The 27,201-nt window shown below is 54.1% G+C and overlaps 9 protein-coding genes across 9 annotated transcripts; 4 read left to right on the forward strand and 5 right to left on the reverse strand.

The window, feature by feature from the left end:
- Positions 1–418: 418 nt before the first annotated feature.
- Positions 419–3,390, reverse strand: GLOTRDRAFT_36442 (uncharacterized protein; the record flags this gene model as incomplete). The annotated part of the gene is made up of 17 exons (XM_007864715.1): positions 419–458; positions 511–668; positions 719–806; positions 861–1,093; positions 1,146–1,297; positions 1,351–1,457; positions 1,509–1,656; positions 1,708–1,760; positions 1,816–1,852; positions 1,902–1,920; positions 2,016–2,047; positions 2,108–2,127; positions 2,176–2,343; positions 2,398–2,552; positions 2,608–2,785; positions 2,881–3,058; positions 3,111–3,390. 17 exons carry the CDS (start codon positions 3,388–3,390, stop codon positions 419–421), a joined length of 2,046 nt encoding a protein of 681 aa, XP_007862906.1.
- Positions 3,391–3,870: 480 nt separating this feature from the next.
- Positions 3,871–5,137, reverse strand: GLOTRDRAFT_137140 (uncharacterized protein). The gene is made up of 4 exons (XM_007865410.1): positions 4,780–5,137; positions 4,704–4,724; positions 4,568–4,651; positions 3,871–4,498 (listed from the first exon to the last, which is right to left on the reverse strand). Exons 1-4 carry the CDS (start codon positions 5,020–5,022, stop codon positions 4,067–4,069), a joined length of 780 nt encoding a protein of 259 aa, XP_007863601.1. The 5' UTR covers positions 5,023–5,137; the 3' UTR covers positions 3,871–4,066.
- A 483-nt stretch (positions 5,138–5,620) lies between these two features.
- On the reverse strand, positions 5,621–9,293 carry GLOTRDRAFT_114848 (Ca-transporting ATPase). The gene is made up of 11 exons (XM_007865411.1): positions 9,113–9,293; positions 8,820–9,058; positions 8,495–8,767; positions 7,984–8,445; positions 7,745–7,933; positions 6,888–7,694; positions 6,641–6,833; positions 6,274–6,590; positions 5,968–6,219; positions 5,808–5,909; positions 5,621–5,752 (listed from the first exon to the last, which is right to left on the reverse strand). Exons 1-11 carry the CDS (start codon positions 9,228–9,230, stop codon positions 5,711–5,713), a joined length of 2,994 nt encoding a protein of 997 aa, XP_007863602.1. The 5' UTR covers positions 9,231–9,293; the 3' UTR covers positions 5,621–5,710.
- Positions 9,294–9,860: 567 nt separating this feature from the next.
- Positions 9,861–11,846, forward strand: GLOTRDRAFT_72827 (uncharacterized protein; the record flags this gene model as incomplete). The annotated part of the gene is made up of 6 exons (XM_007865412.1): positions 9,861–10,298; positions 10,358–10,558; positions 10,649–10,769; positions 10,822–11,099; positions 11,169–11,543; positions 11,655–11,846. The coding sequence occupies exons 1-6, from the start codon at positions 9,906–9,908 to the stop codon at positions 11,844–11,846; spliced, it is 1,560 nt and encodes a 519-aa protein (XP_007863603.1). The 5' UTR covers positions 9,861–9,905.
- Positions 11,847–13,073: 1,227 nt separating this feature from the next.
- Positions 13,074–14,070, reverse strand: GLOTRDRAFT_110195 (uncharacterized protein). The gene is made up of 5 exons (XM_007865413.1): positions 13,935–14,070; positions 13,741–13,770; positions 13,574–13,605; positions 13,367–13,459; positions 13,074–13,305 (listed from the first exon to the last, which is right to left on the reverse strand). Exons 1-5 carry the CDS (start codon positions 13,981–13,983, stop codon positions 13,255–13,257), a joined length of 255 nt encoding a protein of 84 aa, XP_007863604.1. The 5' UTR covers positions 13,984–14,070; the 3' UTR covers positions 13,074–13,254.
- A 2,149-nt stretch (positions 14,071–16,219) lies between these two features.
- On the reverse strand, positions 16,220–16,734 carry GLOTRDRAFT_35872 (uncharacterized protein; the record flags this gene model as incomplete). Its single annotated transcript, XM_007864674.1, has 3 exons — positions 16,220–16,254; positions 16,302–16,580; positions 16,635–16,734. Coding segments are annotated over 3 exons (414 nt in total), but the record flags the coding sequence as incomplete, so codon positions are not given.
- An 842-nt stretch (positions 16,735–17,576) lies between these two features.
- Positions 17,577–19,842, forward strand: GLOTRDRAFT_110196 (uncharacterized protein). Its single transcript, XM_007865414.1, has 9 exons — positions 17,577–17,635; positions 17,681–17,713; positions 17,768–17,858; positions 17,936–17,950; positions 18,042–18,262; positions 18,619–18,740; positions 18,795–18,977; positions 19,030–19,489; positions 19,545–19,842. The coding sequence occupies exons 1-9, from the start codon at positions 17,585–17,587 to the stop codon at positions 19,710–19,712; spliced, it is 1,344 nt and encodes a 447-aa protein (XP_007863605.1). The 5' UTR covers positions 17,577–17,584; the 3' UTR covers positions 19,713–19,842.
- Positions 19,843–23,582: 3,740 nt separating this feature from the next.
- On the forward strand, positions 23,583–24,452 carry GLOTRDRAFT_110197 (uncharacterized protein). Its single transcript, XM_007865415.1, has 3 exons — positions 23,583–23,624; positions 23,705–23,726; positions 23,787–24,452. Exon 3 carries the CDS (start codon positions 23,787–23,789, stop codon positions 24,327–24,329), a length of 543 nt encoding a protein of 180 aa, XP_007863606.1. The 5' UTR covers positions 23,583–23,624; positions 23,705–23,726; the 3' UTR covers positions 24,330–24,452.
- Positions 24,453–24,758: 306 nt separating this feature from the next.
- GLOTRDRAFT_114855 (cyclase-associated protein) lies at positions 24,759–26,976 on the forward strand. Its single transcript, XM_007865416.1, has 9 exons — positions 24,759–24,885; positions 24,960–25,236; positions 25,300–25,524; positions 25,581–25,666; positions 25,717–25,822; positions 25,881–26,172; positions 26,223–26,311; positions 26,359–26,482; positions 26,536–26,976. Exons 1-9 carry the CDS (start codon positions 24,845–24,847, stop codon positions 26,853–26,855), a joined length of 1,560 nt encoding a protein of 519 aa, XP_007863607.1. The 5' UTR covers positions 24,759–24,844; the 3' UTR covers positions 26,856–26,976.
- The last annotated feature ends 225 nt before the right edge of the window (positions 26,977–27,201 follow it).

Here is a 27,201-nt window from a genome sequence, read left to right on the forward strand (position 1 = left end):
GACTACTACAATATGGGCACAAAAGGAGGAAGAGGAAGAACTGCCCAGGAGTAGTCCTCCAACCTACTAAGTTCCACGTTGTACTATTATTATTGCTGCCTTGTAGCCTTAGCGTTCACTTGCGAAGCTCCCATTGTGACCCACTTCTCCGGGCCAGACTTCGACCATCGTTGGCATAAGGATTAGAAATGTGCTTGGTAGTGTACAAATGCAATCCGCCTAGTGATAGATGAAGAGGGAATAGTCAATGAGCGGGGTATATCAGAGATACAAGGAATGTAAAGAATTAGGTATCGATGAACGAACGACAAGATGGACAAAAGATATAAATTACGCTAGAAAAAATAGCACTCTGCGCGAAGTAGAGGAAGGGAGGGCACGTCAAACGGCAAACGGTGGAGAGAGGGTTGCCAGGCACTCAGGAGTTCCAGCGAGGTGGTGGAGCACGTACTTGGTACCTGTAGCGATCAATTTGAGAAGAGTGAGAGATGATCCAGCAGTGCCACGTACGGGACGGTTGTCCCGATGCCCTTTTCCTTCTCGACACAAATATCGAACACAAGATCGCCGCTGGCCTGGTCCCATCGTACACCGCACCAGTTTCTCCTGCCCATGATGTACTTATTTTTTAGTGGGGTACCGTTCGTATCTTTTTGGAAGATTGGCATCTACGAGCTTCGGTCAGCTCTGACGTCGAACGACGATTGAAAGTCCATACCATGGTCTCGTCAGTGTGACAGTAGTGCATGGTTCGGTGGACTTTGGTTGCAAGTGTGGCGACCATCGTGATCACTCCCGCCGGAGGCCTATCAACTCATGTCAGCGACACTTACGCCGCTTGTTATCCCACGAACACTTACGGCGTGTTCACGATAGCGCTGGTCACAACATTAATCATGTACCTGTGGTCCACTGGAGGAGGCACCGCCTTGCCCTTCTTACCGGCAAAAGTCATGAACATGCCAACCGCTGCACAGTGCACATCACCCGATAGGAATGATACCCGCACATGTCTCTGCAACGCGAAATCCTGCAGCTGCTGGATGAACATGTTCCGTTCTTTCTTGTGGCTCGTGGCAGTCCAATGATCATTCTGCATAGCCTTTGAGCGGAGGGCAGACTTATTCGCAGAGGTCATCACATACCAGATCATCAAGGAGCTCGGCCTCGGCGTTGAATTTATTGACAAAACCGGTCAAGCCCATAGACCCATTTCTACCCAAGGCAACGAGGGGATTGAATTTCGACTCGAGCATAGTCTCCATGAACACCATTCTGGGATACGCGATAGGAATCCCTGCAATACTAGATTATGAACATATGCTCGAGAAGAATGGAAATTGCACGTACCGATCTGCACGACTACATGCTCCACATGGGCGGGTATTTGCCACAGCCTCTGCATAACCTTCTGGTACTCCAGAGGGCTGCATACTTGGTCTTTCCGACGCTCCGCACTAACGACGACCCTGATGAGCAGCACTGGAGGCATACAGCTAGATACTTACCGGCAGTCCAAAAGTAACATCCACACATTAGGTCCCATGTATGATAAGAATGAATGCGACGGGTATGGAACATAGGGACCGGGTCCACCGATGATCAAGGACTTGTTCACATGCTTACCCAGACCGTCATCGAGCCCGTCCACCTCAGCTGTCCAAGGATTATCAGAACACCCTCAGTCTATATCGGGATCCGGCGTACGGTTGATGAAGCACTGGAACAATAAAAAGAAGAAATATCCGCGAGACCCGATTCTGTTGGCGGTGGTCAGAGACGACGGATATTCCATAGCTGACCCGTACACGCCACCTTCTGAAAACTGGTGACAACTGTAGATCGTCGGGATCTGCAGCCCGTTAGGGGAGGGGAACAATCCTCGCATAATTCTCACTTACAGCTTCCGAAACCATCAATCTGTGGATTCCAAATATGAAGCTAGCGTGCAACAGAGTAATGCCACAACGCTCACCAAGTCTAGAAGGCAATACGCATATCAGACGGTTGATCACTAACCTATAGTGAGGGTACGCACCATGATCATCTATTGATGGTGAGGTTATTCAGCATACTGAGGGCCTGGATGTACAGGATATGTCCATACCGCACATATTCATCATCGGACTTCACGGTGTCAGCCTATATATAGACATCCGTATGCGACAGACATACATGGAGGAATTAGCCCTGGCAAAGGCACCGCTCCTGAAGCTTTGACAGTAGTGATTGAAATAGAAACGATCTATAGCGAGAACAATTTCCTCGCTTAAGGGGTATTGCTTCTTAGCTTCTGGCTTGGTTAGTGTCACCCATCCTTGCAGTTCAGGCTCTCGCGTGAGTCTGTCCAAAAGAATTGATATATCAACATGCTGACACATTCGAAAACGGACATACCCATCGCAGTACAGCTGGTCACCCCCGCCGACTAGAGCGTGGAACGGCTCTTCCTGGTGCTTCGATAGCAGGTCAACCCAGACGGGGTCATAACCGCTCTGAAATCCAGGCCCACGGAAATTATCGGGGTTCACGCCAGCACTGAAGCCATTGCACTGCCGTGTATGTTAACTGATACAATCCCGCTTCTTTACTTACAGCGAGGCGTACCGAATACGTGGCCCAGCGCATATTTTGACCGATCCCAGGCACCCAGAAGTCCATCTCCTGGCCATTGTTTATATAATACTTGATCCGCATTTCGTGTGGCCCCAGTGGTATCTGGATAAGAAACCTCCAAAACGTGAAAGTCCTATCCGTATCCCAGAGGTCAACGGAGTTTCGTAGGCTAACAGTCCGCGGACCCACCCTCCATTGCCGGCATATACCCATATTTCGTGTCCAGGAACATCCTCCTTTCGATAGTTAGGGCCATGGCTGGACGCGCCGTCAATCTCACCGTCTGCACCCACGAAAACAGAGTGCGGATCGGCGGGGTGCGGAGGGAGGTCAAAGGACATCACGTTACGCCGATGACCCCTGTGGAAGACGGGCGGTGCATCAGGATCCCACTCGTACGACAAGTTGGGATGCGGCTCGTATTCGGAGCCAGCATCGGCAGCTAAGCAGGGTAAGCATGCTACACGCTGCAGGCGCGTAGAACGCCAACTCACTGACTATGAGAGCCGCGCCGTGCCATACGCCTTGCGCGTCCACCGTGTCATAACGCAACAGAGGTCCGACCATGAACTGCAAATGCGGTTCCATGCGCGCACCCTTGAGGCTGCGCGACCTTTCGACTGCACTCAGGTGCGTGAGGTGACTGGGATCCAAGTACGAAGGTTGGCTGCTCGTCTGCGTCTGCGTCCCGAAGTAGTCATTATCTTTTGGAGGGACCGCTGGGGGTAGCGGAGAAGGAGGTGCAGCGAATCCGCCGATGAACCGCTCGTCCATCGGCATGACTTGCTCGACTGGCTGAAATCGTCCATCGGGCCCTCTGAAGATCTGTCGGCGTGCATCCTGGGACACATAGCGTTTGTCAGCGCCCGCCTTTCACATTTCTGACATTTGCTCTGACCTTTTGGGCACTGTGCCGAGCGCGCCATCCTGGATCGTCCATAATTTATCAGATTAGATATGTCAGAGTATTCGGATATTGATGGCAGTAAATGAGAGACAACTGGACAACGAAATGCAAGGCAGCCGCAGTGACAGCAAGCGTTCAAGAAAGGGCTGTACGCTGCACAAGCTCCCGACGGCGAGAGTCCTCTCGGCAACATATCCGAGGTCACAGCGCGAAGTCACAAGTGACAATAATGTTCAAAATTACCTTATTTAGGCTTTAACATTGATCGGATCCACGTGGCGTTCGCGGGGTCTTCGCAGCGCACCGAGGAACGCGTCGGTGACACTACCTGACGCAAAGGCAAGAAATCTTCTAGACATAGAACTTGACATTACGAGCAAACATAAATACTGCGGGGGAATATGGTATCAATCAGTGTGATATAGGTATAATATTTGTCCGTGTAGAAATACGGAGACACATCCATCATCCGTCCCCAGGTATACCACGCCGAAGAGATCCCCGTTTCCCCCGCACTAATATTGCGTAAGAGAGCAACTCCAATTACGAGGTCGCCATTGCGGCAGCCATGATGAGACCACCGAGATTGACGAGCGCGATATTGAACTGCTCCAGGTTCTCAGGGTCCGACTCCGACGCGGTCGGGAACGTCTCGGCAGCTGAGGAGGTTGAAGACGGGGTGGCGCTGCTCGAGCTACTCGCGACAGAGCTGCTGGAGGAAGAAGTGCTGCTCCAGGTGGAGGAAGTCGAGGTCGGGGTCCATGTGGTGGAAGTGGACGTAGTGCTGGGCGGGGGACTCCAGGTAGATGTGGATGACCATGAAGAAGTCGTAGGAGATGGCGAAGGGCTTGGACTAGGTTTGGGATCCCCAGAGCCGAACTGCCATGACCCGTAGATCTCACCCGCATCCTCGCTCGCGAAGTACTTGAATAGTCCTTCGGAGAAGTCTAAGGCGCCATAGGGACAACCCATGCACTGGATGGAGAAAGGTATGAGCCAATTGCCAGAAAGATGATGCATCTTGCAAAACAGAACGAAACCGACCTCGTCTGCTATGGTAGCTGTGGTAGTCTTCCCGTTAGCGGTGATGGTGACCTGCTCGCCACAGTGGGAACCGCCGTCGTATTGCTGAATAGTCGCTTTCAGTACCAATTCCTTCTACACCAGACATGCAACTTACAGGCGCATTAAGAGCAACAATCTGAATATTGTCGCGTCAGATCATGAAGGCCATGACAGATTGGGCTTCCACGTACAAAATCACCAGGTTGATTATAATTTCCGCACGCGCCCAATCCATCCGCGTAGTACGTGAATCTAGCGTTGTCGAACCGCTTCTCGAACTGGAACGTGTGTATCTCTCGCGTCTCCCGATCATCTAATCTGCTCCGACCGGTGTGATGCCTCTTGCTGAGCTGGGCATGAGATGAATCGGCAGAGACGACGCCGAAGGAGAAAGAGAGTGCCAAGAGGGATGAGAATGCAACACAGGAACGCATGGTGGATTATGGGCTTTTGGGATAGCGAAGGAACGAGAGAGAATCTACTTGCAGAACGTGGATGACAGCGAGGGGACTATAAAAAGAGCGACTATGAGACGTGAATGCAAACCAGAAGGGAGCACGGGCAAGGGAAAGAGAAACTGAAGGTCCAGGCTGCCATATATAAACCGGCTCAGGGCCAATTAACAGTTGGCTGACGTGCTTACGTAAGCCAGACATGGGCGTTGCGATGACAAATAACGTCACCGTTCCCCCAGATCCCCCGCCGATCCCCGCCAAAAAGTCTAATGCCGCACAACCAGCACTCGGACGGGCTCGAAGTATGCGCCAGTACGCGCCAATAGAGCCATTATCCCCAAGGTCGAGCAGAGATTATTGTTCACAGAGATTGACAACAGTGTTGCTTCATGTCTTTGTTCGCAATGAAGCGAACGTACCGGGAACTGAGGAAGGACCCCCGGATTTATCATCCCGCCACGGCAGTATTCCACGAGGTCACCTTCGCTGAATCCGTTTCTCAAATGCACGGCGGGCGCCCGGTGTGGGCTCGAACTCATCGCATTTATTACGCCCACGTCTGCGTGGGCGGCCAACACGACGGGTACGAATGGCAGACTGTCAGATGTGAACAATCCATAGGACTACGGGCACGTCTTTCTATTTCATACAATAGCCGCTGAGTAATCTAGTCGAGCTTTACTTTTGTCGGTGGTGCAACGAAAGTCGCCTGGGTAAGAAAAACTAATAAGCACAGGCTCGCGAAGTGGTCTTGGATCACTCACAGATATGAACTTCAGCACTTCATCGATGAGGATAACCGGTGCGCTGATGTAAAGCACTGCTTTCCATTCTGCCCAGTTGAGAGGTGTAATCGCAAAGATAGCCTGTGATACAAGGCCTAGTCAGATATGCCACCGGCACAGACGAGCAAAATTCACGTACCGTGAAGAATGGTATGTACAGAATTGCGAAATGCAAGGCCATACTCAAGCATATTGCACCGACGAGGTACATGTTCTTCCAAATTGGGAGCCGAAGTAGACTCTCATTCTCGGAAAGCGAGTTCATGGCATTGAACATTTCGATGGTCACGAGGATGGAAAGACTCATGGTCGTTGCCCGGTGAGCCATCTCATTCGTGAACATGTCGCAGCCAATCTCGGGGAAGAGCTTGGAGCATTGATGGAAGTGGGTCTGGAACGAATAGTTGAGCGCGCATGACGAGGGAATTGCAAGTGAGAGTCTTACCAGCTGGAAATACGAAATCTGGGGCCCTCCGGAGTAGAACAGGAACCACCAGGCGTACCCGAATACGGTAGCGCAACCGACGTAGATACCAATGACCATGTATCGGAAGAATAACCAGGGCCCTACAAGCGGCTCCTGGCTATTCCTTGGCGGCATTCTCATGATCGAATGATCAGGAGGATTGAATCCAAGGGCTGTAGCGGGCAGGCTGTCTGTTACAAGATTCACCCAGAGCAGTTGCACAGGGATGAGAGCTTCTGGCATGCCCAGCAAGACCGTCAAGAATATACTGACGACCTCGCCAATATTAGAGGATACTAGAAAATATCAGCATTTGATACTCGTGAAGGAGGTATGCGCCACATACTGAGGTATCGAATAAATTGCTTCGTATTGTTATAGATTAGACGGCCCTCTTCTACAGCCTTCTCTATCGTTGCGAAATTCGAGTCGGCCAGGACCATGTCGGCAGCCAGCTTTGCAACATCTGTACCGCTGCCCATGGCAACACCAATGTCCGCCTTCTTCAAGGCAGGCGCGTCATTGACACCGTCTCCAGTCTGAAGTTCTGAGTTAGTGCACATTGACATCTCCTGTGAGGAAAGCAGGCTTACCATTGCCACCACTAAGCCTAGGCTTTGCAGCAGATCCACAAGTTGACTCTTGTGGCCAGGTTCCGTTCGACTGAACAAGCCTGCTCTCTGTACGGCAGCCAACTTCGCCTCAGGAGACAACCCATCGAACTCCCTCCCGGTGTAACTCTTCCCAGTCAAATCCTCGTTAGGCCCGAATATCCCAATCTGCCTGCAAATACTTTCGGCAGTGCCCTTATTATCACCAGTGATACAGACAACGCGAATTCCAGCAGCCTTGCACTTTGCGATGGCCAACTTTACTTCCGGCCGAGGAGGATCCAGCATACCGACCACGGAGACGAACGTGAGGTTCTGCTCAAAGCGCGCGTAGTCGCTGGTGCTCTGAGACTGATAGTGGGCCACATCGATATCCTGCACATCCGCAAATGCAAGGGCAAGTGTTCGCAGTCCATCCGCGCCGTACGAGGCAGTCTGTTCGAGAATCCTAGAGCGAAGTTGGGAGGTCAAAGGTACTTTGGCGCCACCGGCAATGAGAACAGTGGTGCAACGGTCGAGGACGGATTCAGGGGCGCCTTTGACGAAGAGTGCACCGGAGGAACCTAAGCGAACTAGCACCGACATCATCTTGCGGTCCCGAGAGAACTCGAACGTGAGCAGCCTTGGGATAGCCCGTTCGTAGAAGTCGTTGATTGCACTTGCGCGCACAATGGGTGACAGTCCCGTCAGCGACTTGTAGAGTTCTGTGTCAGGACATGGAAGCTTCTCCACCAGGACCTTCAATGCGGCCTCTGTAGGTTCACCAACATTGCTATAAGAGTTCTTCTCCTGTGATTTTGTCAGACAGTGGACTCTGACGTTCGACAGTAAAAACTTACGGGATGATACACGATCTTTGAATCATTGCAGACCGCACTGATCTCCGCCAAACGTTGGACAGGCTCTGAACGAAGTTCAGCAGACGACCCTTTGCCATCAGCAGACTTAACCGACCCAATAGGTGCGAATGTTGTGCCTTCGACGTCGAACTGGTTAAGGGACCCGGACTCCCCGCTGACAACAAAGAACTGAAGGCATCGTCAGGATCTTTTCAGACAACCAATCCGAACGCCCTAACCTTGGACACACTCATTTGGTTTGTGGTCAGTGTACCCGTCTTGTCCGAACAGATGACGTTTGTACAACCAAGGGTCTCGACACTAGGCAAGTTCCTAACAATCGCATTCTTCTGTGCCATCTTCTTTGTTCCCAAAGCCAAACAAGCAGTGATGACAGCGGCCAAACCCTCCGGGATCGCAGCGACAGCAAGGGCAACAGCAATCTTGAAGTAATAGATTGCGCCCTTCAGGAATCCGTGATGGGCGGGGTCCCAGAAGTTGCGGAAGTTCACCAACCAGACCAGGATACAGATGATGGAGATGACCTTGGCAAGCATGTCACCGAAATCGTCGAGTTTACGCTTCAGAGGTGTCTTCTCGCTGATCTGGGAAGAGATCGACTTGTGGATGTCCCCGATGGCCGTACGCTGGCCAGTGTAAACCACGATAGCTTTGGCGCTGCCATTGACTACAGTGGTCCCCTGTATACGCGTTAAAAAATAACGAAGTAGAACGGAGAGTAACACTCACAGCGAACAAGATATTCGTCATATCCTGCTTCACTGCTCCGGCATCTGCAACAACATCGGTAGACTTGTGTACGCTAACACTCTCTCCAGTGAGAATGGCCTGGTCCACGCGGAAACTACTGGAGGAGATGGAGTGAAGTCTGCAGTCCGCTGGCACCTTGTCCCCCACGGCCACACTAATGATGTCTCCAGGAACAAGCTCAGAGGCATGAATCTTGATGAGTTGGCCACCCCGTAAGACCTTGGCTTCATCGGGAGAGTACTCTTTCAAAGCCTGGACAAGGCTGAGTCAACATGAACGCAAAGAGGGTACGTTCCGTACGTACGTCAATTGCCTTCTCAGCTTTGGTCTCCTGAATTACTCCGACCGTCGCGTTAGCCACCAGGATTAGCAGAATAACAAGAGGTTCCACAAAAGCCCCGCCAAACGTAGCATCCTCTGAGTCGTCCAACAGAGCAAGCACAAACGAGATGATGGCAGAGGCGAGCAGGATAAGGACAAGCTGGTCCTTGAATTGCTCCAGGATCAATTCCCATAGCGGAGTAGGAGGATCTTCGGGTAGCTCTGAGACCGGACAGTCGGTTAGGTCAAGATGAAGTCTATGTCAATCGGACTGACCGTTACTGCCATATACCTCCCTGTGCTTAGCTGCTTGCTCATTTGTAAGGCCAGACACGGGGTCAGTATTGAAATGCGCTAAGATTGCCTCTGGTGGTTGCGTCCAAGGCGCGTCCATCGCAGTACAATAGTCCTTGGTCGGACCAGGAGGTTGCTACAAAGAGGCGAAGTCCAGTTCTGTAAGCCGTCCAAAAAACCGATTGCTAGAATATGACCGGGCCGTGGGGAAGGGTGACGTGGCGTTCAGTAACGCACGTTTCGGACATAAAATCAAGCAACCATCTCGCACAGCGTCGAAACTCATGAAAGCCGCCAGGAACGTTCAAGGCAATGGACATGAATGTATTGACCTGCAATGGAGCGAAACAGGCATACGATACACTCGTTACACGCATTATGCAGTTGGTACAAGACGCTGGAAATCACGCTATCGGGTACCACGCGTCGTCGGCAATTTCCTTTTGAGTTTGTGCAAGCCAAGTCCAACAGGAAACCGTCAGGGACGAGAGAACTGATCGCGTTTTCTCGCAGACAGAATCAGTTGTCTGCTCTGCAGATGGAATTTGTCCAGGGCCTGAGTGTCTGAGGGCTTTTGGCTGGCTTGGTATCCAAAGGGACTGAATCACGGGCAAGGTCTCGCGCGGGGCCCTCCGGAGACAGCGTACGTCACGGAGATCCCGACGTCTCCGGGTCGCAGGACTGCCTCTGACTCCGCGCACGCCGCTGGGACTCCTCACGCGACCATTCACGACGATTGAAGTCTCCTGCTGCCAGAGCTTGCACTCAGCTTTCAATGGGCAACACCGGCTCGTCCGCGGGGCGTGGCCAGCACGACGAGACCGTCGATTTTGGCTATCTCGTTCCGCAGGGCGTGTACACCGGGCCTAGGGACTGGAACCACGCCATCGTCACGCAGCTCATTGTCGACAGGAAGCTCGCGCCTTTCTACAGGCCCTTAGAGGACTACGACGAGAGCTGGGACGACGAGACCCTGCTCGCGCATCGTAAGGAGCTTCCAGATAGCGACTCCGCTCAGGCGGACACGCCGACACGCGCGGAGAGTATTGCAGGCTCCACCCATTCGAAGCTCGGTCATCATAAACGCCCGAGTGCTGCCAAGGAACCGCAACGCTTCTCAGAGGGTGCCATCTACAGAGGGGCTGTGGAATGTCCCATTTGTTTCCTGGTATGTGTGTCTTCTGCCCTACTACTGTCCATTGCGTTATACCCTCAATTATACACAAGTATTACCCTCCGAACATCAACTATTCCCGGTGCTGCGAGCAAGCGATTTGTACAGAGTGCTTCGTACAGATCAAGCGAGCGGACCCTACGCCTACACATCTTGTCTCTGAACCTGCAGCATGTCCATACTGCATGCAAGAGAACTTCGGCGTCGTCTATACGCCGCCTTCGTGGCGCGCAGGCATTGGTAGTGAGGGATCGGTATGTAAATTGAGTACGCTGGCTTGAAATTGTGCTCATTAACAACCGCGTTACGGGCCGTCTTGTTTTTCTCTCACCGCATCATTACAGACGCCGCCATCATGGCCTGATTCCGCTGGTGGCTCCTCCCAGCCGACTTCGCCAATGCCGCCTACCATGAAACGCAGGCGAAAGAGCTTTGGCGCCGACAGTCCTGATGTCGTCACAACGGGTTGGTCACGGTCCCCTGGTTTCCTCATTCACCTTCGTTTACATCTGGTTAGACCAAATCCGACCCGACTGGGAAGCTAAGTTGGCGGCTGTCCGCGCAGCAGTTGCCCGACGAGCCAATAGACGTATCATCATGAGACAAGTGGGGGACCGCCTCATACCTGTTGGTATTACCAGCGGGCGTATCCATCCTCTGCCCGAAGGCGAGCAAGGCGAGGCAGAGGGCAGTACAGAAGGTAGAGGTAGTAGGCGCTCCCGGCGACGACAGCAGAATCCGGATCTTAACCAGTTCTTGGGCTCGATTCCCATCGGTGGGCAGGATTTGGAAGAGGTAATTCGCATTCCAATTCCCATACCCGCTTGGTGAAGTTGGTTAGTATACTTACTTTCGCGTTCGTAGCTTATGGTTATGGAGGCTATGCGACTTTCCTTGCTCGAACACGAGGAACAGCAGAGGAAACAAAGGGAAGAGGAAGAACGGAGGCAGGCTCAGGCCGGGGAAAGCAGCTCACAAGCTGAACAGAATTCCACCGAGGCTGCTATTCCCTCGCCTGCAGATCCGGAGACGGTACAGAGTACACCGGCAACCGCTCTAACACCTGCGCCTTCCTCGTCACTCGATCCGGGTCCCACTGACCGGTCTGCAACTCCATCAGGCTTAGAGGCCGGCGTGGCGTCTACCTCCAGCCGACCGTCCCCTGTGCCAAGTAACCACAGTGGAGACATCTCGACACCTGCTGTGGGCCCCTCGGGAGATTCTGCCATGCTCGACGCTGTCCTAAAGGCCGGCACGAGCGCCACCGCAACTAACGACGTCGGGCCCCACGACTCCACGAATAGAGCTCTGCCGCCTTTACCGAATGGCTCTACCGATACCGCTGATGAGCCAGAAGCACCGCCTAGCATCCCCCATACGGCTTCCTTCGCCTCATCTCTTGCACCCGGAGAAACCCCGGGACGCGCAGAGTCGTATGATGTGCTTCCCTCTTCACCCGATGAGGAGTCCAGTGCGGCCGAGCCATTGTTGGCGTCTCCGTCTCCTCAGCCACCTTCAGCTGTGCAGGAGCCCAGCCACTAGCATCGGCGCAAATATGCGAGGTTCTCACTGGGATGGGTCCATTACGAAGCCACGCACGCACGATGTCCTGTGCTGCCGGAATTAAGCTACAATGGAGTTAGATAGGAAGAACTCAGAGTGGGGGCGAAGAGTGTGCCCAGGTAATATGGTATGTCGGTGTATTGTCCGTTATCGCTAATTCCGGCGCGTCCTACCTGCAAAGCTGCTGCTTTGAACGTCTTGTATACATAGATTCATATCATCTCCCAGTTTTGTACATGTTTTCGGCACCGCATCGACAAGGACAATCAGCGCTGCTTTTTCCACGACTTCCGCTCTTCTCCCCTCTGTTCGTCTCCGCACGTTTTGTCTCCTTCTCCCCGCTCTGTGCAATATAATTGGGTGCTAGAGAGAATTCGAGGAAGGGCATATCCTCGTACGTGCAAATTCGAATTATGGCAGGACGGGCTGGAGAGTTTCAGTGGCGCTAGAGTTTTTTCGGCCTGCGGTGCGTATTGAACGCGAACTTCGGAAGGGGCGTGGCTGCTATAGAAGAAGCCCGCTGAGGTTATTCGTAGCTAATCTCTGAGGGTCGGGGAGACTCAAGATACCGGTCCTGGAGCTATTATCAATGCTGTGGTCTGACTTATGAATGTCTTGTACTGCTCAAGGTAAGACCCAATTAGAGCTTCTCTGGCCATATGCATGGTAGGAAGGGAAGCAGCAAATATGGGTGTGCTTGGTAGCTTACGCACTTCCGTCCCGGCCGATCGTATGGCCTCTTAGTCACTCCGGACAAAGCACGACGTCCTTCGCCGGGTGCTCTTCTGCAAGCGCTCGTGCTGTAATGAGGCTCGATCCAAGAATTTGCGCGTTCTTCCATGAAGAAAATGGCATTACCAAGCATGCCTTGGCGAGGCTCTTCCATACGTCTTGGTCGCCGCTGTAAGTACGAGAGGATCTGCGGGCCGTCTGGATACATCGGGATAGCGGGTGTACTGGCGGGTGAAGACCGGGATGCCCGCGAGGCTTCGACGCTGTTCTCATGCATATGGCTTGTAAGCGTACCATGGTCGAGGCATGCGGCGACAAGAGATACCTGGGGAATAAAAGAGGATCGGTGTGACGGTGACATACCGCGAATATCGGAAGAACATCCCACAATTCTGAGAAGAATATGCCGGTATTCATGGGGATTTGCAAACATAAACCAGAGACGAACTCTCGGAGTGGCGCGATCGTGGCTGGGAGAGCGTGGGGTCCCGAGAGCATCGTGCTGCACCCCGAGCATGTCGCAACATGGTGTCAGAGACATATGCCCCCGCCAACCTTTCGAACCATCCAGATTACAGATTAGCAGTGAATTACCAGTACAACAGAATAGCATAAGAGCAGCAAGATATCCACAAGAACGCTCCATGCAGCAGCATCATTTTCGTGTTGGGGGGTCCGCCCAGACCGGCTTGTCTGCGTCATCCGACTGTGAAAGCGACCAAATGTCATATTCCAAATGAATTCCTTCCAGAGAAACTGCCGCGCACCTGAGCGTCTAACTGTCGCTTCGTGGCCTCCTCCCTTGCCAGCCTCGCCGCCCGGTTGGCGTCGACTTTACGTCTCAAATCAGGAGACATAGCCTGCGATTAATGCGGAGAAGCAGATGATCAGCACGACACACCCCCAAGACATGATAAGTGACCCTCTGTGAAACAGATGGCACTAGTCACATCCAGACGTGATAGACTACTCACAGCGTACGTCTGTTCGGGCGTCGGCACAGTAGCTATTAGAACATCCCAAGTGGCAGTTCCCAACAACCGAACAGAAAACCAGGATTCATGTAGATCATGACCAGCAGAAGAAACAGCAAAGAATAGGTCAGTATAGGCTTTGACCATCAAAGCACGTCAAGCCGCACCCTTCATCAGCGCATAGCCCACACCAAACACTTCTCAACGGAGAATATATCCACATTTGTGCACGTCCGAGGAGGTAGTGTATAGCATGTTCAGGCGAGAGATAGCGACAGAACAAGCCGACGGTGAACATTCAGGCAAAGGTCGGATGTGAATGAGTGGACTTGCTCGCTCGATCATCATTCCAAGTACTCACGTCCAGCGGTCATGACCGTCACTTGGAACCACGGAAACTTGCCAGACATCGTGAACTTGCAAATTAGCGGTAGAAACCAGAGACCGGGTCGGTTGTAGGAGGAGACAAGCAGCTGTGTCGAATGTCAGACCTCCTAAGGCAAATGAAAGAGATTTTTGCAATGACGCACTGGCAGGGTGAGCCGGCGGCACTTGGGCGGACTGTCTTGTAGCGCTTGCGGCGAGACTCAGAGGTGTAGGCAAGGCTGAAGGTGCAAGTATTACATTATTCTATGCATTGCGGCCAGTATGACAGACATCTAAGGCTATAGAATAACAAACTGTAACAGAGAACGAACAAATAGATATATAAATGCATTCGTGTGTGGTATGATGTGTGGGTTGGCTTGCAGGATGGAGAGATTGCTGGACAGTATGCAATGCAAGTAGTAGGGAACAAAATCGACGAAGAGAGAAACCAAAAAGACATGCATGCACCCCTCACGCCCTCCCGATGCCCACCGCATTCAAAATCGCCCGCTTCGCATTCCGCCCAAAGCCCAGCATATCCGCGCTGCTCCTCCTGCTGCGATTCTCGATCCTCGCCAGCTCCTCCTCCCACTCCCTTTCCTTCCGCTCGCGCTCCCTGTCCGCGCGCGCGCCCTCGCTCTCCAGCGACGCCGCGCCCACGCTCCGCGTGTGGAACGTGTCCCGGTCCGGCAGCCCAGGCGTGTAGAACGCGCCCCTGCTGCCGATGATGCCCACACCGCCCGCGGCAAAGTCCGCTGAGCCTTGCGAGCGGTCGCGGGGACCGGCACTGGTATGCGGCCTCCGACTCGTTTTCCGCTTCCCGATGGGTGACGGCTTTGGAGGCGGCGGCGCAGGCAAGGGCGGGGCGGCATGGTGCATTGACGAAGTGGCCGAAGTCGCAGACGACGAGACGGACGAGGACTTCCACCGCCCCGTGTCCCTCCCCGACGAGGGACTCGTCCCCTCCCCCCCAGAACTGCTCGAATAACTCCTCGACGCCGAGCCCGACCCGCTCACAGTCGCACTGGCGCTCTCGCTCCTCCCAATGCCCGCGGCCCGGCCCTTCCCGTCCTTCCCCCTTGGAATCGCAACGCCCCCCATCTCCTCCGCGTCCTTGTCCCGCTCGTCCCGCTGGTGCCGCCGCGGGCTCTTGCTCTTGCTCTTCGGCTTCACCTGGCTCTCCGTGTACTTGCTCAGCGCGAGGTGCCGCTGCGCCTCGTTTGTGGACACAACGAGCACCTCCGGCTGCATCTGCAGGTCCACCGTGTCCGTGCCGTGCGCGCTCTGGATCGTCGCGCGCACCTTGACGAAGAACCGCACCTGCCCCGCGAAGCCCCGCATACTCTCGCCCAGCGCCCACCGGCTGTTGCTCTTGGGTGCCGGCCACTGGAACGTGACCGTCTTGCTGAAGATGCTCAGCCCTGGCTCGGGTAGTCGCGTGAGGTGTGTAGAGGTTGCGGAGGTGATCTGGCTGGTGTGCACGTGGGACTTGACGCCGTTGACGTCTGAGATGCTGCTGAGGGAAGGGCGATGGACCGTAGAGACGGACCCACGATGGGGCGATGGAGAAGTAGGGGAGGGGGATATCGGTGATGCTGGAGAGGGGAGCAGACCGGGGCTCGCAGGTTGACGTAGTATTGCGGTATTGATGGTGATGGTAGAATCGGAACCAGAGGACGAGGTGCCCGTGGTCGAGGGTGCGTAAGCGTTGGGCGGAGAGAGGAGGGGGGTGACTGTATCCATTGTCGCTGCAGATGCGGACGAACTGTATGAAGCCGGGTATGCGGTGTTGGTGATGGAGGCGGAAGTCGGTGTCAGTGATGTCGTGGACGAGGATGCAGAAGCGGTCGAAGGCGTGGGTGGACGGGGTCCCAAGCCATCGGGACTGGCTGCTGACTTGGTTTGACTGCCTGGCACTCCGAACGGGGCGGTACTTTCGATCTCTCGTACCTCTACCCTCCTCTCAATCGCGACGTCAACGCTTTTGACCGTCACGCCCTCATCCACCCCCACCCACACCGCGACGCTGGCAAGGTCCAGTGGGCCGATTGCGTTCCGCGGAGCTTCGATGGCATAGCGGATGGGGCCGGTTTTTAATTTTGACGGCGGGGCTTGATGGCTGTCTAGGAGGGGATGTGATGTTGATGGCGAGGGTGATGACGGTGACGGGGGCGACGAGAGCGTGGGCGTCAGTAGTGGGGGCAGCGAGCGAGACGAGACGAGTGGTGGGGGGACGTCGTATCGAATAAGAGGAAGTTCGACAAACTTGACCTGTCGGGCGCCAATACCCGCGATGGGGATGTGGTTGAGAACTGCGGGGGCGTGAGCGAGCTGGAATGCGAGAGCTGGGGCGACGTACCAGCCTCTACCTTCCAGAAGACGCGATAGTCTGTGAAATGGACAGTGCTCGGGCCGCCGACGGTGGGCGGGAGGGTGATGCGGAAGGGGAACTCGGCGTCGCCGATGCTCGCGTAGTCGTGGTCGTCGGGTTTGCGCCAGAGGTCGAGTGCGTGGTCGACGAGGAGGTGGGAGGAGAGGACGGTGAGGCGGCCGAGGCGGAGCTCGTAGCAGCGGACGGCGACGGTGAGGGACTTTGCGGGGAGGAGCTTGCCGTCCTCGTCGAGCCTGGTGCGGACGACTGGGAGGGGTGAGCCTGGGCTGGGGCTGGGACGGACGGGAGGCTGGGACTTACTGCCTTCTACTCTGAGCGGGGTGAGGCCGAGGTAGCCATGGTAGGGAAAGTATTTGGAGGAGAGGTTGGCCTTGGGCGAGTACAGGACGAGGTGGACCATTGGGCGGGGAACGGACGGCGACTGATGCGAATGGCCATGGTGATATATTTTATCGAAATCGTTATTTTGTCGAGAAGAACTGCAGTGACACAGAAGCCGTCACCGCCGTCACTCCACGCTTCGACGCCTGATCAGATCCATGAGAACGTCCAGGCGACTGGGAGGTTCGCCCGCCGAACGCGTTCGCGAATGTGTTCGGCGAATGTCTGGGCACGTGAGGGGATGCCACGCCACCTGAGCCTAGGGAATCGCCACACCGCAACTGTTATTGAGCGAGAAAGGCAATGGCGGCTATGCTTTCAATCCATAAAATACAGTTTGTTATGCACATATTATTGTACCATACCAGGGATATTGATGACGTGAATAGAGTAATTTCCATGAATTTCAAGTTGTCCATGCCCAATGACTAATTATATGTATACAGGGCATCTGTGGAGGCATCACATTTCCAATGCAATGCCAGTAGTATTGACCATGGAAACCATTAGGGGGAGGGCACGGAAGGGGCTTCAGTACACTAGTGGGTTCGTGTGACCCCAATTGGACAGACAGCTTCGATTAATCACCACACTTTTTTACAATTACCCAGCAATTTCATCTCACAGACTGATACAATAAACTTACAAGTTAAAACCCTCAGGCTATGCAGATTTTATCATAAGCAAGAGGGGTACGCGTCTGTGGCCGGTGGACAGAGCCACAGAATCGACGTGCACCGTGGTGTGGTTCTCACGTTCGCATTTGCAGTTCGCGAACGCGTTCGGCGGTGTGACCTCCCAGTGGGGTCGACTTTCTGAGATCCATCGAGCCGTCACGCGTCACATCCTCTCTCAGTCCAACTGCCACCATGCCCTCGTCGCTCTATGTGCCCGTCCTCGTGGCGGGCATGCTCATCACGGTGGGCGGACAGCTCAGGCATTAAATCATTGCTAACAATACCCAGGGCTCGAGCAACTCGCTGTGGACAAAGTTCCAGGTGCGTCGTCCCTCCCCCTCCCCGCAGATCCCCCACCGCTCACCCGCCAAGCAGGACATGCAATGCGTCGAGAACTGCAGCGACCCGAACCCGCAGAACCAGATGCACTTTGAGCAGCCCGTCTGGCAGTCGCTGCAGATGTTCCGTCAGTATCTTCGTCTGGTCACGTACAAGCTCTCGCTCATCCGCCTTCGCACGCCTCCCACGTCACCTCCGCTGTAGTCGGCGAGATGCTCTGTTTGTGCTCTTCCTTGCCTATTCCTGCCACGCCTCGCGCTGACCTTCCGTGCCCCACCCTCCTGCCTAATCCGTCCGTCTGCTTCTCCAGGCTTTCTTCCCGTCATCTATGCTTCGCTGGCGTCTAGACTGCGCAGACCGCACATCGCGCTTCCCGGCGAGTCCGAGCCCCCGTCTGTACCCGCGCGCGACTCGCCCGAGGACGGCGACGAGCCTGCCCCCAAGCCAGCGATTGCACCCATGCGCCCGCTCTCGGGATCCGCCGTGCTGCTCTTCTGGCTCCCGGCGGCGTGCGATCTCACCGGCACCACGGTCCGTGTCTGTCCATTCCTTCTTCCCTCGCCGTCCGGCCCATGTGCTTCCTCCACGAGGCGCACTCGGACCCGAGGCTTTGTCCTTTGTTTTCTGCGCTTCTGACTTTGAAAAGCCGCCGCTGACATGAACTTTGTCCTCCGTCGTATCTCCGCCTTGTTCATTGAATACGTTTATCCTATCTGGATCTGCGCACCCGTCACGGTCACCCCGGCACTAATCTCCCCGTTCTCCGCAACCCAATCCTATCTCCCATCTCGATGCCTCTGCCATGTCTCTCGGTCCCGAATCCCCCGACCATACCCCCTCGTCCATATGCTCCTCCTCGCCTTCCGTGATGTAATTCCCCGACTTAGCTCATGAACGTAGGCCTCTTGTACACCCCGGTCTCTATATACCAGATGACCCGAGGCGCCCTCGTCCTCTTCGTCGGCGTCCTCTCCGTCATATTCCTCAGGCGCAGGCTATTCCTGTACCAGTACGTCTCCGCCTCGTGTCTGCCACTCTGCCTCTTCTTACGCCGGCCCCGCAGATGGCTCTCCCTCGTGACGGTCATGATCGGTATCTGCCTCGTCGGCTTGGCCGGGTCCATGATCAAGGACTCTCTTCGACAGAACCCCGACTCGCTGGCTGCCCGCGATGCTGAGCCGATCGACAAGCCCGAACCCACCACCGTCTTCGTGGGCGTGCTCTTTATCTTGTTCGCCCAGATATTGTAAGCATCCTCGCACGCTTCTGTTCTCTTCTCGAAGCTGACCGGCTCATAGCACGGCCACCCAGTTCGTCGTCGAAGAGAAGATCCTCGGCCACTACACCGTCCCCCCGCTGCTCGCCGTCGGCTACGAGGGCTTCTTCGGCTTCATCTCCATCCTCATCCTCCTCCCCATCATCGCCCTCTTCCGCCCGTCCGCCCCGCCGCCCACCCTCACCTCCGTACTCGCCGAGTCGCCCTACGCGCGCTGGTTCGACCTCCGGACGGGCTGGACCGAGATCGTGTCCACCCCCGCGGTGCTCTGGAGCTCGATCGCCATCGCGCTGAGCATCGCGTTCTTCAACTTTTTCGGGCTCAGCGTGACGCGGCATGTGAGCGCGACCGTGCGCAGCCTCACGGACACGTGCAGGACGCTCACCATCTGGATCGTGAGCCTCGGGCTGGGGTGGGAGAAGCTCGTGTGGCCGGTCAGCTTGTTGCAGGTCCTCGGGTTCAGTCTTTTGGTTTTCGGAACGGTCAGTAATATTTGTTTGGGCCTGCACGAGATGTGAATGCTGACTGCGGTTGTAGTTTATGTTCAACTCGATTATCCGTCCGCCCAAGTTCCTCTTGCCACGCTCCTCGGACGCGGCCCTCACCAGCATGCCGACTATCGTCGTCAGCGTTGCTGGGGACGAGGCGGAGGAAAGGCTCGCCCTTCTTGCCGGCGATGCAGAGCACGGCGAAGCTAGAGGTTAATGGTAGCTATAGCTACGCCGGACTTCGAGCGAAAATGCGTTCAGGATTTCATTGTCATCGTGTACATATATCAACCCTTGCATCTTGCATTTTGCAACAGTAATTTGCACCCTCTATTCCATTAATCTTCCCGTCGTGAAGCTTGAAGTAGATTAATTTACCCGCACCTCGTCTATTTCTACCAGGTTCTTACAGACTTTCTTTCCTGCGTCACCGTCACGCCCCCTCTCCCCTCCCACATGCAGACCACCACACACGCCCACCCCGATCCTGTCACCGCCCTCGATCAGCGTCCGCATCCTTGTCCTTCCTGTACACGTCACACTAGCAAGCCACATCGCATGGAAGCAGAACACACTAGGCTTCAGCCTCCTGCCTAATGGGCGCACAATCGCCGGGTGGGGTGGCAGGTTTAAATTGAAGGTCCGTGAAGTCGGAGACGAATGCCAAACAGGGAGGGCGATAGCGGTACCGAGCGCGATGATGTCCGCCGGAGATCGGCCACGTTTTGGGCGACCGCGAACTTGGGTGGTCACTCATTGATTGTGGCTGATTGGGTGTCGAGAGGTGAGTCTGTGTATTGTGTCTCTACCAGACAATAGATTGCGAAAACACGTTGTATATACGAGACACTTGAGCTTGTAAGGAAGTAGCGGGCTTGTTCAGCGAAACCACGGGTTCGATTCTGGCAACGCGAAGCGGGTTCTTCGAGTTCTCGCAATTGAGACTCAAGCACACATTTAAATTTGACATACGTAGCACATCGGATCCGAAACAGAACATACTCAAAGCTCTCAAGCATGGGCTTGGAATTCAAAGAGATACCGAGAAGGTGCTGTATATACTCCGCTTTGTCATCGAGAACCTGACGCGAACGTCACATGTACCAGTGTCGTCGATGGTGCACAAACTTCCGATCTCAATTACAGAAGGCCTCGCGATGTTTATCCGTCCTGTTGACGGTTCGAATATCTGCACAGCCAAGGCGAGATAGATACGCGCAATCACAGCCATGATCATCATGAAGGAGCAGCAGTGGGCGGGACCGAGGACCATGGGAACACCCGATTGTTAGTGTGGAATTGAGATCTGAGAATGCCTACTCCAGGCAGTCGTCGGACCCGGATCCAGACTACACAACTGAAGGAAACTGTGTTTCATGGTACGGGAGCAAAATGTGATCCGGGAACAGTTGATTTATTGGACACTGACGAGCAAAAATATTGGGCTCCCACCGTTTGCCCATCGCACATGACGCCCGAGAATATTTGCTAGTGTGGACCTTAGAAGTGTGACGCTCGGGTTGGGAGTTTGGTGGCCGACGGATCGATATGAAGCCGAACAATATGACGCTGGAGCACATTACCGTGAGGAACGAGGCACCCAGCTAGATGGCTTGAACGGGGACAAAGGATGGGTGTAAGTCTTGATGTCAATGCAACAGTACTCGGGACCGAGAGTGCCTCTCCTCCGGGGCCGCCAGTCTATATTCCGCAGTCACCCGTAAATAGAGTGAGTAAAGAAGTCGGTTGAGTTCGCTGGAGCTTAACTTGAGTATCGCATGTGACCATGAATGGGTATGGTGCCAGTCCGACATACCGCGCAACGTTGTCCGGTAATAGGAGTTAGAGTTACCTGTGTGTTTGTGAGAGGGAGAAATAAACGTACCGCAACATCCGATATAAAGTCATTGCGTATTCCACTCCAATAGTGCGTCGGCGGCTTTAGCTGCCCGGGCCTACGTCCGTCTGTGAGTATGAATAGGTGCTTCCCGTCGGAGCGGCCTTTGTCCAAATACAAGGTAGGTACTTCTCATGAAAGGTCCGGAGATCAAACTACCGGAGCTGTGAAAGTAGTTGACATGCAACTTCGACGAAGGGATAGGAGGCGGGGCCAGAGCAGGCATAGATTCAGTAGGCAACTGCGAGTGAGGTTGTTTATTAGTAGAAGGCCTACACGCTGCCAAGTTAAAGCCTTTACCTGCGTCGGAACCAACATAGATAACTAAGACAGCGCTTCTTTCGCTTGGCAAGCGGATGCAAAGACTACCCCGCTCGGAGAGTCCGCTCAGAGATCCTCTGGAGATGAGAGTGCAAAGTATACGATTTCAGATCCATAGGCGCATGCAAACGCAGGCCTGGGGTGCTGCGGATCGGCCGTGGTGTCTGCAAATATAAGTGTCCAAGGATACGCATCTTCATGCGCAAAACGTGTTTACCACGAGGGCATGCATATCTCACCGCGGGTGCAATTTAGACACACCTTTAGAGACTGAGGGAATACAGCCTGAGACAGCTAATACTTGGTATAAGTTATCATAACCAGCCGGGCGGAAGGAGTTATGCTCGGTTGCCGGATTCGAGGCGCGAAGCGTATTTTCAAGCGCCTCGGATACGAAGAAGGGAGTCAGGCGGCCAGGCCAGTGCATTCGTACTCTCGGTAGACTCTATTAGAAATGGAAGCCGGACGTAAGGTTAGCGCTTGGTGGAAGCTATTATTCTTCGACTGACCTCGAAGAAGCTGCAATATCACGAGGAAGCAGAAAGTTCATGAAATTCAAGTTCCGGGTCTCGCACAGTTCGAGGGAATAAACTAACTAACTTACTTACCGGCTACACGGGACGATCCAAGCATGCCACCATCCGAAGAGGACGAGCATAAGCGACCTTGCGCAACCACGCACGTACAGCGACCCCTAAAGATTCTGCACGTTGTGCACGATGCATGCATCTACGTCAGCTGAGCAACTGAAAGGCGACCATCACACAGATGCGATAGACAAGGTAAGGTCAGAATGTCACCAGATATTCGGTAAATATTCGCAGACCTTGCTGCTGGGTATATGTGACGACGATCCGAAAAGACAGAATTCCAACGACCTTCTACGTAACTTACGAGTCACGACAGATACACTTGATATACCCAGCTACTGCTGCCCCCCGCATTACTGTGTAAAGTTAAGAACTCAAGAAAGTCAAGTAACAGACCGAGTCGGAAGAACAGGTCCTGGTAAGCACATAATCCAAGAAAAGGGTTAGCAGGTGAGAAAGAGCAACGATGGGACAAAATGGCGATTTTCCATCATGCTCAGGGACGCACCGGAGTTGGAGCGTTCGCCAGAGGGATGTCCAATGTTGACGGTTCAACCCAATACTGCCCTTGATGGTCAGAGTCATTCGAAGGAAGAATGTACGGAGGATATGTTATCACGGCAATCAGTGTTCGTTAAGCAACGGAGATGAATTACCACAGAGATGAATTACCACAGAGTCTTGACAGCTTGCCTCCGAAATACACATAGGTTATGAAGCTATTGGTTGCCAACGACCACAACTTCACCTCAGGGGAGTCGTGAAGCCCGGTAGCTCAGTGCGAGGCACAGAGCATATGTTCCCTTAGCTGGCTAGCAATGAATGCGTCCGAACGCATTCTTATAAACACATGCAGGGGGGATATGCAGTCTTGCTGACGGTCTTCACACCGGGAGGTATAGCAGGGTCCCTCTCATCCGTGTTAGATAAGGAGTATAGACCCCCAATCGTGATATGCTACCGCCAGCTTCATATGATCTTGCTTGACAGGAACTCGAGGGGAGGCACCAGCTCATTCTAACTCGAACTTATGCCGAGGGCCTCTGGATCTGCCGTGACGAACGTGAGCGAGCGGTAGAGGATACGAAGGTGGCAGTGCTGGTGTTGACTTCGGATTGGCTCATTCTCTCTCGGGCCCTCCTTTCAGACGTCCAACCAGAGTTGCGAGACGATCCAGGAGGTGGGCTGCGCGCGGACTCGGATTGATACCGCTTGCTTTCAGAGGCCACCCAGTATGTACGGACAGTACTCTGCCCCATGTCGACTCATGTCCATAGTTAGACAACAGTCATCTGGTCTATGCTTCTAGTTTCTCAGCCTTGTGGGTCCCTAGCAAAAATTAGATACATAAACAGCAGTCATTGATGTCTATTCATTGATCGTGATTTACGCTTTACATAGGCTCGTCGAATCTGCGTCCCTCGTAAGCTCAACCGTCCAAGTGGGTCATCGATTGATCTTGAACTGACTCTTCGCAACACAGATGACATCGCCTTCATACGGAAATGAAATCCCGGTTGAACCAAACTCTCTGTACATCTGCCTGAATCAAATACTATCGCCAGGCTTTCACTGGTCGCTCTACGTGACAGATGCCAAAGGAGCTGCAGTGCGATACGAATGGGCCGAGGTCCAGGGACGTGCCTCGACGAGCGACCCATTAGAAGCTTTCTTCTACACACCTACCCATCCTGTGATGGAGATAACCAGGGACCTCAGTTGCAACCTGGCCTTCATCAAGATCTCTGCGTATACTGCACCTGCGAACCCTACCATCCAATACTATGTTTCGATGTTCCACGATATTTTCCCAACCAGCTTTTCAAACGTCAAGCGGAATCGCGACCATGGCATTTCATGCCGCACTTGGCTGATGGCCGCACTGGAGAGGATGCGAACCGCGGGTGTAATCAATCTCAGCGCCAGCGAGGTCGCTGGTCTCGAAGCACGGGTCATTGCTATCGGACAGAAGGCAGAGGAAGAAGCTGCTAAGGGCGATTTTACGACTGTGCTCACGGCTCTATGATCACAGTGGAAGTCTGAAGCTGAAGCGCTGGAGTCCGACGCAGTGAATTCGTGTCACAGTCGACAGATTCCAGTTGTCAGTATTGTATTTGCTATTTCCGATGCAAGCTGAGATATGCTCTGCGGGAACTGCGTTCTGTGGTCCCCGCTGGTAGACATGTTTCCAGCTACCACGGCATTAGTACATAGATAAAGCTGAGGAACCGGGGCAATATACCAGAAAGTTCCTACTTTCACGCAACTTTCACGCGAAAGACATTGGGATGACTGAAGAGTGTATACAGTGAAAGCTGAGTGTGGCACGAGCGGAGCCTAATGGAATAAATTGTGAAGTCGAACATACCTGAGCGGTCCCCGGGCCGGGAGCCTCCGGAGTCGGAGCCTTTCGAAGGGTATGTCGCCGGCAACGCGCGATACACGCCTGCGGTAGCAGTCAATCTCTGTCCTCAAAGTATCCCACTCAAACAATTCTCGGAAGGCCTCAGCCACGCGCAATCAGATATCACATTGCTCAAAATGTCTGGTGGCCTCAATTCTTTGGCCACGATCATAAAGCGGTCAGCTTCTTTCTCCCTATTCCGTCCCCTTCACTGCAGAATCCGTGACCGACCTCCCGAAATGTCTATCTCAGGCTCGAGGCTGCGACGTCGCGTTTGGAGGATCTCGCTGCTGCGCAGGGCGTGCCGGGCTCCAGGCAGGACGATATACGAGATGAACCGGGACCATATAGCAGGAGCAGCACCCCTGCACCGTCTAACGTCCCTGTTCCTACGCCGCCTCCTCATAGTTCCGCCATGGCTGAAGAACCGCAAAGTATCACGGCGTATGATCAAGTGATCATCAATGGGAAGCTCAAAGCATTCCTCGAATTGACTCGGTCGTTTGCTGGGGAGTCAGTGGTCGAGCAGGTACGTAATAGTTAGTCTTACAGCACGCCCCAGACCTGAGATGAACAACCGGTGGTACATCAGGTTGCTCTCGTAGAGAAGATGTTCAAGGATCTACGGGAGGTCATCTTGGCCGCTAGCGCTTGCAAGAAACCCGATCAGCAGGCCTTCGGCGAGCTGCTGGGCCCTTTGCAGGGGGATATTGAAGCCATCACCAGGCTGAAGGAGGCTAATCGCAAGGACAGGGAATGGTTTAACCATCTATCCACTGTCGCAGAGGGTGCGCCCTGTGTGGGATGGGTGACGGTCGTAAGCCTGGTCAATGTCGATGTGAATGTTCCCCGGGCTGAGTAGTATGATCCCAGGAACCCAAACCCGGTCCATATGTTAAGGACATCCTGGATTCGACGATGTTCTACGGAAACAGAGTCATCAAGGAGTTCAAGGAAAAGTGCGTCGGATAATGTCTTACGCGTACTCTACTTACATCTGTGCTGCCAGGGATCCTAAGCACGCGGAATGGGTGCGAGCATACTCAGGTCTCATCGAGGAACTCCGGCAGTATATCGTGGACTACCACACGACGGGGTTGACATGGAATCACCAGGTTAGGCACTGCTAATCCCGACCTGGGGTGCGCTCGACAGTACTTATTCTTATTTCAGGGCATAACGGTACAACAGTATAAAGCGTCCGCGCCCGCATCTGCACCCTCAGGCGCCCCTGCCCCACCACCTCCGCCTCCACCTCCAGCTGCCCCCGCTCCGCCACCGCCGCCACCAGCCACAAATGGCGCATCATCTGGCGGTGGTCTCGGAGCGGTATTCGCAGACCTGAACCGGGGTGAGGAGGTCACCAAGGGTTTGCGCAAGGTAGACAAGAGCGAGATGACACACAAGAACCCCGCGTTAAGGGCTGGCGGCGTCGTTCCTGCCAGCACGACCCCGGCCGCTACGCGTAAGTCAACTGTCTCTCTATCCCTTGTTAGTATTCATCTTTCGGTACAGCCAAGAAGCCACTGAAGCCCACGAAGCCATCAGCCCTGCAAGGGAAGAAGCCAGCCAAGTTCGCGCTGGAGGGTAACAAGTGGATGATTGTAAGTGGGCTTCACCGACGTATGATCTGGTTCTCACCATGCCCCAGGAGTACCAAGAGAACGAGAGTGCTTTGACCGTAGACAACACGGAAATCAGCCACACTGTCAACTTGTTTGGATGCAAGAACACGACAGTACAAATTAAAGGCAAAGTCAACGCCGTCACCATGGGTACGCTCTACAGCGCTTTCCTGCGATCTGTTGCGCTAATCATAGGTCAACAGTCAACTGCACGAAGACGTCCGTTCTGGTGGAGAACGTCATCTCCTCAGTGTCTGTGACGAAGTCACCGTCCTTCGCCATCCAGATCACGGGCAAAGCGCCGACTATTCAGTTGGACTCTACGGATTCCGGTCAGATATACATATCCAAGGACTGTCTGGACGTGGAGATCACCACGGCGAAGTGCAGCGCCATCAACGTCAACGTCCCGGTAGAGGGCGAGGAGGAAGGTGTGTTCGGCGAGCAGCCGATCCCGGAAATGCTGAAGACGACTGTCAAGGATGGGAAGCTGGTCACGACTGTCGTAGAGCACGTTGGCTGATGAGCGGTGTGCTGGTTATACCCCGTGTCAAGTACTCTACTGATGCTTTTATTACAATGGACCGTGGTTGGGTGGACTGAATCGTCACTGTCGGGGGTTCCCATACCTCCCATTAGGCGTGGAAAGAGCGTCCTCATGTCAGTTGGCGGATGTCCATCACCTGAGTGCACGACGGGCAATGAACACCGAGATGGAAGTGCTGCTCGCGCAAGCACCATTACGCATCGCAGCTCGGTTGGGTTGGGGCGTAAATGGTCCAACTAACCCTATCATTCAAACGATGGTAGAGGTTTTCATGAAGCACAACATATAGCAGCAACTTGAAGAGGACAGCCGCCACCAACTG

Source organism: Gloeophyllum trabeum, assembly GCF_000344685.1.
Source record: "Gloeophyllum trabeum ATCC 11539 unplaced genomic scaffold GLOTRscaffold_00003, whole genome shotgun sequence".
NCBI lineage: Eukaryota > Fungi > Basidiomycota > Agaricomycetes > Gloeophyllales > Gloeophyllaceae > Gloeophyllum > Gloeophyllum trabeum.